This window comes from Equus asinus, chromosome 14 (assembly GCF_041296235.1).
Source record: "Equus asinus isolate D_3611 breed Donkey chromosome 14, EquAss-T2T_v2, whole genome shotgun sequence".
NCBI classification, from domain to species: domain Eukaryota; kingdom Metazoa; phylum Chordata; class Mammalia; order Perissodactyla; family Equidae; genus Equus; species Equus asinus.
In genome coordinates, this window is record NC_091803.1 from 37,801,741 (window position 1) to 37,817,110 (window position 15,370).

At 40.7% G+C, this 15,370-nt stretch overlaps 1 protein-coding gene across 5 annotated transcripts in view; it reads left to right on the top strand.

Annotated features, from left to right (window-relative positions):
• PARN (poly(A)-specific ribonuclease) overlaps positions 1-15,370 on the top strand; it is a 148,166-nt gene that overhangs the window by 20,188 nt on the left and 112,608 nt on the right. For 3 of the 5 annotated variants that reach the window (XM_014866332.3, XM_070484891.1, XM_044746708.2), the window contains 5 exons: positions 2,539-2,595; positions 6,501-6,578; positions 10,380-10,423; positions 12,329-12,371; positions 13,291-13,366. In XM_014866332.3, coding sequence (XP_014721818.1) covers positions 2,539-2,595; positions 6,501-6,578; positions 10,380-10,423; positions 12,329-12,371; positions 13,291-13,366 — 298 coding nt within the window. The remainder of the gene's footprint in view (positions 1-2,538; positions 2,596-6,500; positions 6,579-10,379; positions 10,424-12,328; positions 12,372-13,290; positions 13,367-15,370) is intronic. The other 2 variants (XM_070484890.1, XM_014866333.3) reach the window with 1 other exon arrangement.

Sequence of the window (15,370 nt, forward strand, 5' to 3'; positions counted from 1 at the left end):
GGAGGAGAAGGAAGATGCTCAGGTCAGAAATATGAGCAACTGGGTAGATCAGTGTCAGTTCACCCTGATGGTGTGGACTGGAGTGGTATTGATGGGGGGACATGGGGGGAGGAGGCCAGAAGTGGGTTTGGGTGTGGGTGGGTGTCAGTATATAAGGCAGGGCCACGTCTGACGGATTCAGCCGGTAAAGACACAATTTAGACAGTTTGTTACTTATATAGAGAAGGACAATCAGCCTGAGGTGCCAACTGCATGTGGTCCTTGTCCCACACACCAAAAAGACAACACTGAAACAAAAGGGACCAGATGACTGCAGCGTGAGTTGTGGATACCCTGTTACTGAGGAGCCGGTTCTAGACTGCAGCTAAGTGCTTTTGTATTCTGTAGCTCTATTCTGAAGGGGGCGGAGCAGAAAGCCCCAGGCCTCCTCAGGACCTGGAGGCTGGTGAGAAACCGGCTCATGATGGCCTCCCGGGAGAGAGAGGGAGGCAGGTGGCAGATGGCCTTGTAGCAGCTCCTGGCAAGCCTCTCCTCTCTCCTCTCCTCCTCTCCTCCTGAGCTCTTCCACCAAGACACAGAATAGTTGTAGCTAACGCCTCTGCCTGCATGGCCTATTTGGATATGTGCAAGGTCCCCAGGGCACTGTGGCAGAGTTGTCCCCCTGCAGTGGAAAAAGAGGTTACGTTCTGTTTTTGCCCTGATGAGGTTTTAGATGTCTTTGTGACATCCAGGGGTAGGTGTCCTGTAGGCAGACTTGTCATTCTGGAATGCAGAAGAGACATGAGGGCTAGACTTGGTAGTCGTTGGCACAGAAACTGGGACTAGATTAGAGCACCTGCAGCTTGCATGAGGAGTGAGAAAAGACGGCCTAGGGTAGGACCGTGAAGAACCCCAGCGTTTCAGTGGCAGGCAGGAGGAGGAAAATGTGCCAGGAGGTGACTGACACGGCAGCCAAGGGAGAGAGTATTTGAGGAAGCAGGTGTCAACAGTGTCTGATACTTTAGACAAGTAAGAATAAGGACTGAGATGTGGCCATTGGGTTTAGCCTTGGGAGTAGTTTTTCTTTCTTTCTTTTCTAATGTTCTTTAAATTTTTACTTGTGGTAAAATGCACATAAAATAAAATTTACCATCTTACCTGTTTTTAAGTATACGGTTTTGTTAAATATGTTCATATTGTTGTGCAACCAACACCATTATCCATCTCCAAAACTCTTGTCATCTTGCAAAACTGAGACTCTTTACCCATTAAATAACAACTCCCGGTTGTCCCTTCCCCAGCCCCTGGTAAGCACCATTCTACTTTCTCTCTCTGTGAATTTGCCTACTCTAGGGAGCTCATGTAAGTGGGATCATATGGTATTTGTCTTTTTGTAACTGAATTATTTCACTTAGCATAATGTCCTCAGGGTTCATCCGTATTGTAGCAGATGTCAGAGTTTCCTTCCTTTTTAAGGCTAAATAATATCCCATTGTATGGATAGACCACATTTTCTTTATCCATTCATCTGACGGTGGATAGACAGATGTCTTGCTTGCACTGATTGCTTTTACCTTTTAGTTCTTGTGAATAGTGGTGCTGTGAACACAGGTGTACAAGTATCTCTTTGAGTCCTTGCTTTCAGTTCTTTTGGGGGTATACCCAGAAATGGACTTGCTGGGTCATATGGAAATTCTGTTTAATTTTTTGAAGAACCACAATACTGTTTTTCATAGTGATTATACCACTTTACATTCCCACCAACAGGGAACAAGTATTCCAATTTCTCCACATCCCCACCAACACTTGTTAGCCTTGGGAGTCATTTAAAGAGGTGAGCAGTGTCAGTGAAGGTGAAGCCGGAGAGCAGAGAGGGCTGCAAGTACCTGGGAGTTAAACTGGAGCGAGCGAGCGGAGAGAAGTCTTTGAAGTCATCTAGCTGCGAAGAGACAAGGAGAAGGGGCAGTAGTTGCATGGAGCTTAGAGTTAAGGAAGGGGTTTCAAGATAGGAGAGAAAGTGAGCCTATTTAAACACCACCAGCAGGAAAAGAAAACAGAAGAAACTGAGAGAAGATGAATGTCAGAGTGCTGTGCTATGAGAATTTTGTAAAACTCCCTTTGACAAGGGAAAAACTCAGGATCTCCGAGAACAGAATTGATCAGTCAATTGCTGGATGGGTTTCCTCAGAATTTAACACAGTATTGAATTTGGCCAGCAGGTGGCATCTTCTAAAAGTTTGCGGTTTTAAGACAGCTTGATAGACTTGGAAATTTCAACAAATGATGTGAAGTGGTGGGTAGACCCTAGGCACTCTTATTTTAGTAACAGTGAATAATTTGCCACTTTCTCATTCTACTCTCTGAAACAGAAGAAGCAGATGTACGTAGATCATTTCACATGGTGGTGTTTGGGATGATAGGCGCAAAGCACGTGAAACTAAAGCTATCTAACTTGATACAAAATTTCGGTGCCTTTTTTTCTTTTGGCTAGGGTTTAACCCATTCACCAAAGGACTGTATATACGTCAATAGTTTTTTTGGTTTGTTTCTTTAAATTAGGAAGAACTGAATGATGCTGTGGGATTTTCTAGAGTCATTCATGCCATTGCTAATTCGGTAAGTGAACCAGACTTTTTCTTTTAAACTAGATTCCTAAGCGTAATACTTAGGGTGAAATGCCTAGTTGTCATTGCAAATTAATCATTTGGTCACATTTAGAATGTGTACCTGACATAGAGGAATAAGTTAGACTGTTGTCATAATGTGCTTGGTGCAACATCCTAATTGCTGAGTTATATCCAGACCATTTTTCAGAAAGCTTTTCTTGTAAAATGCATAGGAGGATTATACTGTGATGTCCTTATATGGCTACATGAAACTAGTATGTATTATTCTCAAAGCCAATAAGAAGTAGAATAAGAAAGTAAGGAATATGAGGAGAAACAATCCAGTGTTTGACTGAAGGTATTTTGTTCCTTAATCAGAAGAATCTAGAGGATAAAAATAACTGTGTTGAGTTCTTCTGCATAACTAATTGAATCGTATCTGATAGCTTTAGTAGTTGGTAAGTTTTAAAAATGTGTTGCCCACTTGTGTAATTGTGCTAGAGGGTTGTGTGACAGATATGATAGACATTTTCCTTGTTTTGTAAGTCCTTTTGGAAAAGAGGGATCCGCATCTTGCATAGATAAACCAGGCCACGCTGCTGGTTGATTTGCGAATTACACCTCCAGGTTAGACTTCTTGCCTGGATGCTGTCTTGCTGGGAGTCTAAGACTTCCTTTTCCTTGAGTGGTTGGCATGGGAGAAGGAATCGTCCTCCTGGAGAAGGAATCCTCTTGTCCCTTAGATGCTGTGCTGAGCATCAGGGAAGCTTTCAGGCCATAGAGACCCTCTCAGAGTTCCGTGGCTCTCACTACCAGGGGCAGGCTTGTCAGAACAGGAGCCCCTGCGGGGAGGCGCACTACCGTCCTCCACTGGGAATAGCCAGAGTTACAGAGCCTTGTAAAAGAGGAGGGCTGGCCCGCTAGGAGCCCTTTCTCTAAAGTAAGCGAGGTAATCAGAACGGGATCGAAAGTTGGCTGAGCCTGGAGAGAAACAAAGGTGTGAGTCTCTTCAGAAGTGCCCGAGATAACAGGTATCCGGAGAAGCAGAGAGTTGTTCCTGGTCACGTTTGCTTATGTCATACACGCTAGCCAGCAGACTTGAGATAAGTGGCTGGGTTGACTGAGGCTGGCCCCAACCTGCAGAGGTGTAGGGCATCGTTTGGCTTTGAGCTCTCCTGTAGCCATCGTGATAGTTTGGTTTGCTTTTCCAGGATTGGGACCTCTGTTTGCCTTGTACAAATGCAGCTGCCTTAGCTTGCAGTGCCTCTGCTGGTTGTTCCTCTGTCATCTTTTTTCTGCAGAATAATTCGTAATATGTTGTTGACCATTGGTAGTGAACATACCAAAGCATACCACCAAAAAAAGCCTTATTTATTAGTGAGCCAGACTTTTAAAATTGAAAAGTCACATACCTTAAAAGCACTAACATAGTTAGCTCTATGTATGAAGCCAGTGAACCGTAAGCACTCTTAAATATTATAGCACACTAGATTCTTTTCCCATCACTCTTAGTAGTAAATCTGTGTTTTCTGTAGTTTCAAAAAAGTTTTTATTTTGTACTAATTTTACACTCAACAGAAAAGTTGAAAAAATAGTAGAGTTTCCATATGTTCCTCACCCAGCTACCCCTAATGTTAATATCTTATATATCCGCACAGTTGTCAGAACCAGGAAGTTGACATCAGTACAAATTATGAACTAAACTGTAGACCTTATTTGAATTCCCCAGTTTTTCCAAGTCCTTTTTCTGTTCACAGTTCTCTCTAGGATCCCACATTGCGTTTACTCGTTCTCTCTCTTTAGTCTTCTGCAGTCTGTAACAGTCTTTTATAACCCTGATATTTTTTAAAAGTATTGATTGCAGTTTTGTCAGATGTCCTTCAATTTGGATTTGTCTGACCTTTTCTCATGATTGGAGTGAGGATATATAGTTTTGACAAGAATACCACAGATGTTGATGTGTTGACCTTGATCACTTGGTTAGTGTGGTGTCTGCTGAATTTGTGTACTATAGTTACTACTTCTCCCTTTGTGGTTAAGAAATATCCTGGAAGAGAAACTTTGAAACTAATGAAAAGTCCTATTTTCGTCAAACTTTTGCCCACGAATATAGCGTCTATCGGTGGGTCTTGCCTGCAGCCATGTGGTGTTCTGATGGTGACTTTGACTCTCTCTTTCTTTCTATGTTTGTCCTTGGAATTCTTCTATAAGGAAGAGCTGTCCCTTCTCCCCTGTTTATTTAATCATTTTCTAATGTAGATGAGTATGGACTCACAGAAATTTATTTTATTCTACAGATTATAATCTAGTATTTTTACTACTTATTTTGTTGCTCACGTTGTACCACCTTTGGTGGTTGGAGTTCTTCAGTCTGGCTCCTGTGTCCTTTGAACAAGCCCCCATCCGTTTTTTGAGCAGTTCCTTATTTTCCTGCAACACAAGATGTTCCAGACTCCTCGTGTATTTTCCCTGCCTTGAATCTAGACTGGACAGAGCTAAGAATGATGCATATGTATGACCATGCATATGGAATGCACAAGTCTCTATTTCTGTGTCTGTCTGTCATATATATATATATATATATATATATATATATATATATATATATAAAACCATGCCTTTATACTGATACCTCAAATTCTAGTCTAATACCACAGGGTGTATTTTTAGTCTGCTCTTTTCTTATTTGTAGCTTTTTTTTCCCCAACAGTGGGAGATCCACTTCTTATGATTTGCATTGTATGTACTTGTTTAAATCTGGTACACACATAAAGGAGCTTCAGAATTGCTACCCCTACCCTGTGAGAAGCACGTTCAGTGACTAGTCTGCAGCGTTTACGTGCAGGTCTTTTTGTCCTTTTAGCCTTACGATATCTAGTCAGGGTGCTGTTTTCCTAGTTAGTTCTTTTCTTCCAGCCTCCTTCAGTGTGGTTATAGGATTCATTTGTAATATAGTTAGATTCATCTTTAGTGCTTGTCTTCCATTTTGGGTTCCCTCCACATCTTTTCTGTGGTGTCAATCAATACTTGGTACGTTAGCATTGTATAGGTATTCAGAAAGTACACAAACACAGAGCCAAAGGACAGCTTGTCTGTTAGAGTTGGGAGATTTTGTGCAGAATTATTTATTTCAAAGAATTATGTTTAGCCCTGTGAGTCAAGGAGTGTTGCTCTCAAGGTGCACTGGGATCAGAGTAAAAAGGTCCGCTGTGGTGACCAGACGCTTTATGTTAAAAACGGTGTCACTGGGCTAGCTAAATCTAACGTGAGGTTCCATTTTGGTAGCTGAATTTTTATCAAAACGGAGTAACTTATTGCACATATATTGTACGTTAGTCTGTTGAAAAGTAATGAATTTCATTGGAAATGGTATTTTCCATTTAAGAACATGCCCCATGAATTTTGACATAGATGATAAAGGAAATAAAAATTCATTGTTTAGTATAATTAGAAATTAGTTATTTTTTACCTATTAGCATTATTATGAATGTATGAAAATAAATGAATTGTTTTAGAGAATCCACTTCTAAAATAGATACCTGGAGTTTGTTCACAGATTATTGAACTGTTCAAGATACTGAGTATTCAGTTACTTTTTTAACTTGAGCTCTTCAATAAAAATTTTATTACTTCTGATTCTTGAGGGTGGCAAGATGAACAAAAATCAGAGAAAAAGATCAGTGAAATAAAAATCACTTGCGGTTTTTACTTTGCATTCTGGATTTAACTCCCCCAAATTTAAGAGAAATGAAGCCAGCCCTAATTTATTTATTTGCATATATTTATACATTTTTTTAATGTCGAATAGTGAGTTTAGTACAAAATTCTTGTGGAATCTGAACCGTATGTTTCACTCTCTAGCCCCAATATAATTTTGTACCTGGAAGTCTGTTTCCTAACCTTGACTTTCTTTAGGGAAAACTTGTTATTGGACACAATATGCTCTTGGATGTCATGCACACAGTTCATCAGTTCTACTGCCCTCTGCCTGCGGTAAGTGATGTGTCAGCCTGTGTGAAAAATTCGCGAGTCTTTATTACCGAGAAAGTGTTCTCACCCCAGTGCCGTCTCCTTGGATGCAGTATGTTCCCAGAGAGAGTCTCCCAAAGAGAGACTCTCATGCGCCTGGTTGTACATTTTTGAAGAGCTGTACATACCAGCCATGTTAAGGGCTCTCCAGCCATCTGCCATTGCCAGAGCAAGGTTAGACATTCGTTTCGTCTTGACGTCAATGGTTTGTTCAGTTAGTGCTGGGCAGGGCTTCCGCGGCCACAGGTGTGGCCTTCTGGTTGCTACTGCTGATGTTCGACAGAGCAGGGTCATTGAAGGTGCGTGGTGCTTCAGGTCAGCTGAACTGGCCCAGGGCCCGCAGAATTCTTGGTTACCTCCTGCTAGGCTGCCTCCCTTACATTCTCTGTTGACCTTGGTGTTTTCTCACTGTTGGAGTCAAGTCGTCTCAGTGCACCAAAGCATCAGCTTCTTTGGCCCCTCAGGAAAAGAGTTCCTCTCTCTCTCTTCATCTTTTGCTCCCTGAGTCCCTCTCTTTTATTTTCGCTCCATATTTCCTGTCCTCTAGTGACCTCCCCCACTTTCGTAACTTCAGCTGAACACACCGACATCTTTATCTCCAGCTGTGATCTCTCCTAGGATCCGGGTCCACAGTTCACGCAGGGGTCCTCACGTCTCCACCTGGATAGCCTTCAGGCTAGTGGTGTTCAGAATGTCTCAAACGAGATATGTAATTTACACAACCTTTCCTTTCCTTCTTACTGTTTCTAAACCAGCTATCTGTCACATCTGGATTGCAAGTAGCCTTATTTATCATCTGGAGTTTAGCCAACTCCGGGCAGAACACCCTGTCTCGCTTTAACCTTTAAACAAGGTTTAAACAAGAGGTTGCCTATCCTTTCAACAAGAGGTTGGCAAACTTTAAATAAAGGGCCAGATAGTGAAATATTTTGGGCTTTCTAGGTTGTGCAGTCTCTGTCACAACTCTCAGCGCTGCCATTGTAGCCCCAAAACTGCCGTAGAATGCATAGCCAAATGGATGTGCCCTTGTTCCAGTAAGTTTTATTTAAAAAATAGGCAATGGGGCAGATTTGGCGTGCAGGCCGTAGTTTGCCAACCCTTGCTTTAGAGTGCCACCAGATTAATCTTTTATTACTTCTGGCTTGGAAGATACCTACCTTAGAGTTCAGTCTCATTTATATGTCTGTGAAGCCTCAGTAACGTAGTTTTCTTTTGTGACATTGTTCCGTCCGCATCTTGATTTACTTTCCTTGGAAAAGTCCAACACGGCCCAGCCATGAATACAGTGGGTCTGTTGCTTCCTTTGTCCTATTTCTGCAACCTTAAGTTTCATGATAACCATATCACGCCCTGGGACTCAAAGGCTTGTGAGTCTCAAACATGACGGGTATGAATTTGCGTTGTATAAATCTAAAGAGCTGATATCCATCTCGGATCAACCCCTTCTCATTGGCCAAACAGACCAAAGTAGCAGCTTCTCTCATGACTTTTTGACCTTTACAGCAATGAAGTTATGAGTAAGGAAAGAGGAAAGTGTGTTTAATACTGCATTTACAGCTATTTTGAATACCAAACAGAGCTTGGCACGTAGAAGGCCTTAAATATTGATTTAACAAATGAGTGTGTTCTGCCAGTTTTAGAATCTTCTGATGTATGGCTCTGTTCACATCACTGACCCTGCTCAAAATTCTGAACTAATCCCATATTCTTTGTTTTTCTATACAATTGACTCGTATTAGCATGGCATACCAATCCTTCTATGATCCGGCCCAACCTTGTGTAGTTTAGTCACTCGTTACTCTCCTTATTCTCAACCAGGCTCATTAGTTCCCTGGGAAGTGCTTTGTGCTTTTTCTTGTCTGTGGTTTTGGTATATAATTTCCTCCAACTTGACTTTTCTCTAGCTTTTCTCAGTGTTTGCTGTGTACAACTTTACCTGTCTCACCAATGTCCAGCTTACGCCTCTTCTATGAAGTTTCCCTGCCTGCTGCCTTGCCCAAGAGGTGATCTCTCCTTTCCCTGGACTCCACAGAACTGTGTGCCTCTTATGGTGCATCAGTTTTATCTTTACAGCTTGTCCCTCTGCTCCTGGGTGACTGGCTCCTTGGACAAGGAGCATAACCTTCTTGTCTGTCTAACTGCATAGCCTAGCACTTTATACATAAGCACTTAATAAACGTTAGCTTGAATGAGTCGATGTTAGTTTTGAATGAAATTCTAGTAGAAAGAGCATGTGATTTGTTGCAGAGTAAGAGGCGGGTTAGGATAAGTGGTCTCATTGCTTGCATTATTACTGAGGTGACCTGAGTAAGTGACTTAACTTCTTTGTGTTCGTCACTGTCAAATGGAGAAAGTGGTTTTCTTCCATCTACCTGTAGAAGTGATGAGAATAAATGAGAAAACATATTTAAAATGGTAGAACATTTATATTGCACCAGTACCAAATTTTGCATTTAAAAGTAGACTAAAGAGGGGCTGGCCCCGTGGCTGAGTGGTTAAGTTCGCGCACTCCGCTGCAGGCGGCCCAGTGTTTCGTTGGTTTGAATCCTGGGCGCGAACACGGCACTGCTCATCAAACCACGCTGAGGCGGCGTCCCACATGCCACAACTGGAAGGACCCACAACGAAGAATATGCAACTATGTACTAGGGGGCTTTGGGGAGAAAAAGGAAAAAATAAAATCTTAAAAAAATAAATAAATAAAAGTAGACTAAAGAATCCATATTTTGGAGCTGTCATCCAGGAGAGAGTCTTTTTTTAAGAGTCTTCTTGGTACTCAGCATGACCTTTTACAAGGCATTAGTCTAGAACTCTGCTATATGCTGGCCTTGGAAGTAGCCATAATTCTAATTTTTTCTTGCTTGTGAAGCTTTGTAATGGTCCTGAGAGATTACAAACAGTCATTATTGCATTTTTGTTTGCCTTAGCATTGAAACCACTTGTTCGTATGTTGTCTGTTAATTTAACGATAGCCATTGAAAAGCTGGTGAATATTTCAAACTAGCTAAATACAGTCTGTATTTACAGGCTTGAAAAGCTAATTGGAAATGGCAGTTTCCTATGAAGCATGAATAACGCTGTAGAGAAGTGTAGTTACAAGGGGTCGGGAGTGTGACTACTCAGTCTAGCGTGGCAATTATGTATGTAAATGAGTTGATTCAAAATTAGAGCACTCTCATTTCAGCTTTAGACTTCCTGATCAAAATAGACTTGGGAAATGAATTCTCTAATTTAGGCACTTGCTGTTGGTGCCACTTTAGCAGTTTTCTGAGTAGTTAAAGCAGGAATCACGTGTGTATGGAAAAGTCTATGTTTTAGTGACCATCTTAACCCACATTTCAAAGGTGCTCCCAGTAAAAGTATAACCTAGTTTACACTATTTCAATTTTGTATATAAACCATTTTATTTAGATAACTCTGCTAGTCTCACCATTATGGTGAATTTGTGTAATAGAGCAATTACTGTAAGTTTTCTATATATAATAGAAACCTTCCCCCCTCCTCTTTCAGCCGTAAAATGCTTAAATTTGTCTATTTTTGTTACACAATGGTTTTACTTCATGATTCCCAATCAGTGAGAAATTGTGAGGATTTTTAAAAAGTAGTTACTAAATGGAAATGGGTCTGGCACTTTAGCTTAAAGGACCTGTATGAGGCATCACAGTTTGTTTGAGAAAGAGCTATGGAACTTGAAATATTTGTGTTTGTTTTTAATACTGTGAGTGTATTAGTGAAATTGTAAGAAGTCATTTTCTTGTTTTTTAGGACTTAAATGAGTTTAAGGAGATGACAACGTGTGTTTTCCCCAGGTAGGCTTTCTTTGAGGATTGTCTTTCATTTGAAGCAGTGATCATGCCATATATAATATAAATAGGTATGTAGTAATTTATTAAAACCATTAGATCATGATTACAATCCAGTTGATACAAGCTGGGAAATCATTTAATAGCTCCAACTTTGCGTTGGTTTGCTCTTATAATTGATGATTGGTTTTCTTTCTCCATTAAAAATCAAAATTTGAACTGAGAGTGAAAATAGATAGCAACTCCTTTTGTCTTGTCCCACATCCTGCTGTCTGAAGAACTGGTGACATTTTCTTGAGTTGGCGCTTGTCTTTCTTGTGTGTTGGATATATAGTCATGTGCTGCATAATGACATTTTGGCCAGTAATGGGCTGCATAGATGACAGTGATCCTGTAAGATTAGTACCATATAGCCTGGGTGTGTAATAGACTCCACCATCTAGATTTGTCTAAGTACTGTAGGGGAGGAAGAAATTTTCCTCTGCTCTTCTGAGTTCTTCTGGCTGGTCTACATAATACATAGTTGACATAATACAGATTAACAGGAGAAAAACAAAAGTTTATTAGCTTGTATACAGTGGAGAAACCCAGGAAAATTGAATAACTCACCAAAATGGCTGAAGCCCTCACCTTAAATACTGTCCTCAGCTAAAGACGAAAGAAGATGTTGGGGGCAGGGAGAGTCAGGGACTTCAAAGGAAGAAAGGCAAACGCACAGGTAGGTGAAAACAAGTGTTTGGCCACACAGAAACAGAGGAACACAGAGGGGAGCCCACAAACAGGCTTTTCTAGGTTCCTCCCCGTCTCCAGTTCATGTTATGCTAAGGTGATAGCTCACTTCCTGAGACAGGTTTTTTAGTTTGAATTCTTTTAGATAGTTCAGGGGGCATTAACAAAAACTTTGAGTCTTTTGTTTCTTAAAAATAATCAGCCTAAAATAATCCTCATGTTAGAGAGACGTTTTGAGGTGGCAAATTTTGTTCCCCTTTAGTGCTCGCTGATGTTTGCACAATGGCAAAATCGCCTAACAGCTCATTTCTCAGAACGTATCCTCATTGTTACGTACATGACCGTAAAAGTGAACTGTCCAGTTGAGATTATTTTGTGTTCAGTCGAGAACTGTCTAGCTAGAGATATTGTTCCTCAACCTTAAGTCAATGCCTTTACCTGTTAGTATTTTCCACAGTTCATATTGCGTGTTAGTTCTCAGATGTCACATGTCTGCTAGATCACATGCCAGCCATGTGGAGCCTGCAGAGCAAGCCTCTGCGCTTGAGGACCCATTTGAAAAGGGACAGGTGTGACAGCAGAGCAGCTGCTCTTTCCGCTGCTTTCTCTCCTATTGTCTACAGTGTTCACATTTATGTGAAAAGCAACAGAGTTTTCATATTAGTGTGTCTCTCTCTTTTTTTAGTCTTCCGATATCTGCAACAGAATAGTAAGAAATAACAACAGTAACAACATTAGCATGAAACTACCAAGTGCAGATTTTGACCCTCCAAGAATTTATATCGTGCAGAGCTGGGTGGTGGTAGTAGATGGGAATATTCCCACCAGCTTGGGAACGTTAGACCTGCAGCAGCGTTTGAACCGTGTAAAACCACATGAGGATATTAGACTTACCCTTGAGATTGACATAGCCCACACCCTTTCAGGGTACAAGCAAATCTAGAACATGTGCTGAGTGTGGCAGGGTGTGGACTCTCCCACGGCCTCCTGATGAAGTCCCTGGAGGGGACAGGACTAAGTCCTCACTGTAATGTAGCAGAGATGCCAGTGCTGGGTCAACAAGGCCAATGTCCTTAATTCCCCTATCCATTTTTAAGACAGTAAGCTATTCACTTGAGTAAAATAGATTTTGAACATTGATATACATTTTGTTTATCTTACTAAAAATTCTTTTGTTTTTAGACTTTTGGATACCAAATTGATGGCCAGCACACAACCTTTTAAGGTATTTTAAAAATTTGAATATCACTGATAACCTGTATTTTTGAAACTTTCTGAATTGCTAACTAAGAGCTTTGGAATTCTGGTCTATTTAAATGTAATTTTCAAATACATCCAAAAAAAGAAAGAAATGAAAAGGAAAAAAATGGGAAAAAGGCTACAAATAAATATATCAAAATGTGCATAAGCAGTTGTCTTTGGGTGGTGGAATTATGTGGGGTTTTTTCTCCTTTTTTTTTTTTTTTGCGGAAGATTAGCCCTGAGCTAACATCTAGCACTGATCCTCCTCTTTTTGCTGAGGAAGATTGGCCCTGAGCTAACATCTTGTGTCCATCTTCCTCTACTTTATATGTGGGATGCCTGCCACAGCATGGCTTGACAAGCGCTGCGTGGTCCACGCCCGGAATCTGAACCAGCGAATCCCAGGCTGCTGAAGCAGAGCGTGTGAACTTAACCTCTAGGCCACTGGGCTGGTCCCTTTCTCCTTTATTTTTCGAATGTAACCTCTTTAATATTAAAATATATAATGTATTTTTGAATAGGTTACACATGTACATACTTCGTCATTTCTTTATTTTCCTTATTTCATATATTTTGGATATATTTTCTAATCAAGAAAATTCATATGAAAGTATAATCATTTGCTACTTTGTGAAGTGACTATATAACTGAGTGAAATGAATGTGAGAACAGTGTAGCTTTCTGGCCAGAGGTCTGTAGATATTTGATACATCTGTAAAAACCTTTCATATGGTTATACTTTCCATATGGTGAAAATTGAACTCAACTCCTGTGTTTCTTTAAAGAACACAAGGGGGCAGTACGAGATGCTTTTTTTTCTGTCCTGGCATTCACTGAATCTGTTTAATATATGTTGCACTGAGATGACGAAGGCTCATAATTCTCTGCTTGCTGGCTTGCAGGATATCATTAACAACACATCCCTTGCGGAATTGGAAAAGCGGTTAAAAGAGACACCTTTCAACCCTCCTAAAGTTGGTAAGAATGTAAAATGATCCGGAAGACCCCCAAACTCTGTGATAATTATTGATGTATATTGTAGAAGAAAGGTGAAGCTGGTCTAGAAACTGTAATGCACATTTATAGATTTTGGCTAAGTTAGATTGCTCGAGCCCTGTGTTGAATTACTGTTTTCTGAATAAAGGTGGTCTTCTAATCCTGCGTTTATTTTCTGTTCATAGAGTTGGGTAGCCTGTTCATTGAGAAGTTTAGCAATTAAAGGTTCAGGGCTTTTATTTCCTAATGCTTGGAATTCTCTCAAAACTTGATGTGTCCTTCTTTTTTATGGTGCGTTGTTTAAGCAGAGACAAAGAGTTCGTGATTAATTGCCAGGGATTGAATGGAAATAGACTTTTTTGTCTCAGAAAAGCCCGAGAACTGGGTTTACAGTTGAGAAAGGAGAGTCTCCTCCCCTGCCTCCTTCCGAGGTGCCTTAGGAGTGGGCGCAGCAGTGAGGAAAACCAGATGGAAGAAGGAATGTTTCTCAGGGGTGCGGATGTTTTGTCGTCTGGCGGTGGCCCCTCCCCAGGTGTTGCTGAAGCTTCCAAGTGTTGCTTCCTTGGCTCCTGTTGCCCTGATTGTGCTGCTGATAGGGGAAAGGTAGCTGCAGCTTGCAAACTTCTGAAGACACTGCAGTAGGACGAATGGTTCAGAAATTGACAGTGGAAGGTACAGATCAGGCAAGAGTACAAATATTTGCTTCCATTTCTGGGTATAGTCCAAAAAAAGAATTAAGAAAAGGGATGGGGAGAAAGAAAGCCTAGACCTTTTCTATAACAATATAATGGAAATAATCTCTTCTGGAAATACGTGTTTCAGCCTGTGGTAGGGAACATTACTCAGCTGGCTATCATGTTAAAAGACTTTTTTACAGCCTAAAGTCTAACATATTTAATTCTTACAGAGGTTAAGGAATTCTTGCTTTGAAGAGCATTGTATTGACATAAAAACAGTTACAGCCTTTTCATTGTTAATTTCCATTCACGCTTTTGATTCTGTAGGAAATAATTATTTGTGAGTTATAGTTTTATCCCATTATTTCCATATAATATTCTGGTGTCTGGTAGAGAATTTACGCTAAGCAGGTCACTATTCTCTGATGTTATCCTCTCAGCATCGATGTATAGCAGTGTGACAAAAGAATCGTGTCATTAAATGGTCTCTTCTATGAAGTGGCCCCATGTTCCAAGCGCATTGTAGCCGGTTCTGATGTATTTTTGGAGTTAGTTGTGCTTTCATCTTTGGATCTGTAAGCTTGGAAACATAGTAGAGGACAGTAATGAACTGAGCTGCCAGTATTGATTGGAGTCTTTGCTTTTGGGAAGGGTCACTTGGACATTTATAGATAACAATTACTAGGCGTTTACCTTGTACCAAGCACCGTGTAAGAGCTTTACTTATATTAGCTCATCTGATCCTCACAGAAGCCTAAAGAAGGACGTTTGATTATCATCTCCATTCTACCAAAATGGAGTTGCAGTGGTGAAGCCACTTGCCCAAGATCACATAGCAAAATAAGTGATGGAGCAAAGATTCAAACTCAGATATGGGGCTCCAGAGTCCATTCTGGTAATCTTTACTCTGAGATACTTGTTGTGTCCCAATGTTATCATTATCTATAAGAGAAGGAGCTCCTTTTCGTGACCTTAGAAAGCAATCAGAAGAGGAATCATTATCTGAGAGTAAGTTATGTATGCATGGCCATAAATAGCACCCACCAATGTGCAATGAGGCCTGCGGTTGAGTCTGTGATAGTGTAACTGAGGCATTTCTCTGTCCAGACCAAGGCCCTCATTGTCAGTGACTCTGTTATCTCCTATTATAAAGTGTTGTGTGGAGAGAATTAAGACATAGAGAGCTTTTTTTCCTGCTTATTCAGGACCTTCCTGAAGCACATACTAATGCAATTTGGATGTGGTGGGGCAGCGTGCTTCCCAGTTTTCATGATTTGTGATGTCCTTGGGAAAATGATTTTTTCTTTTT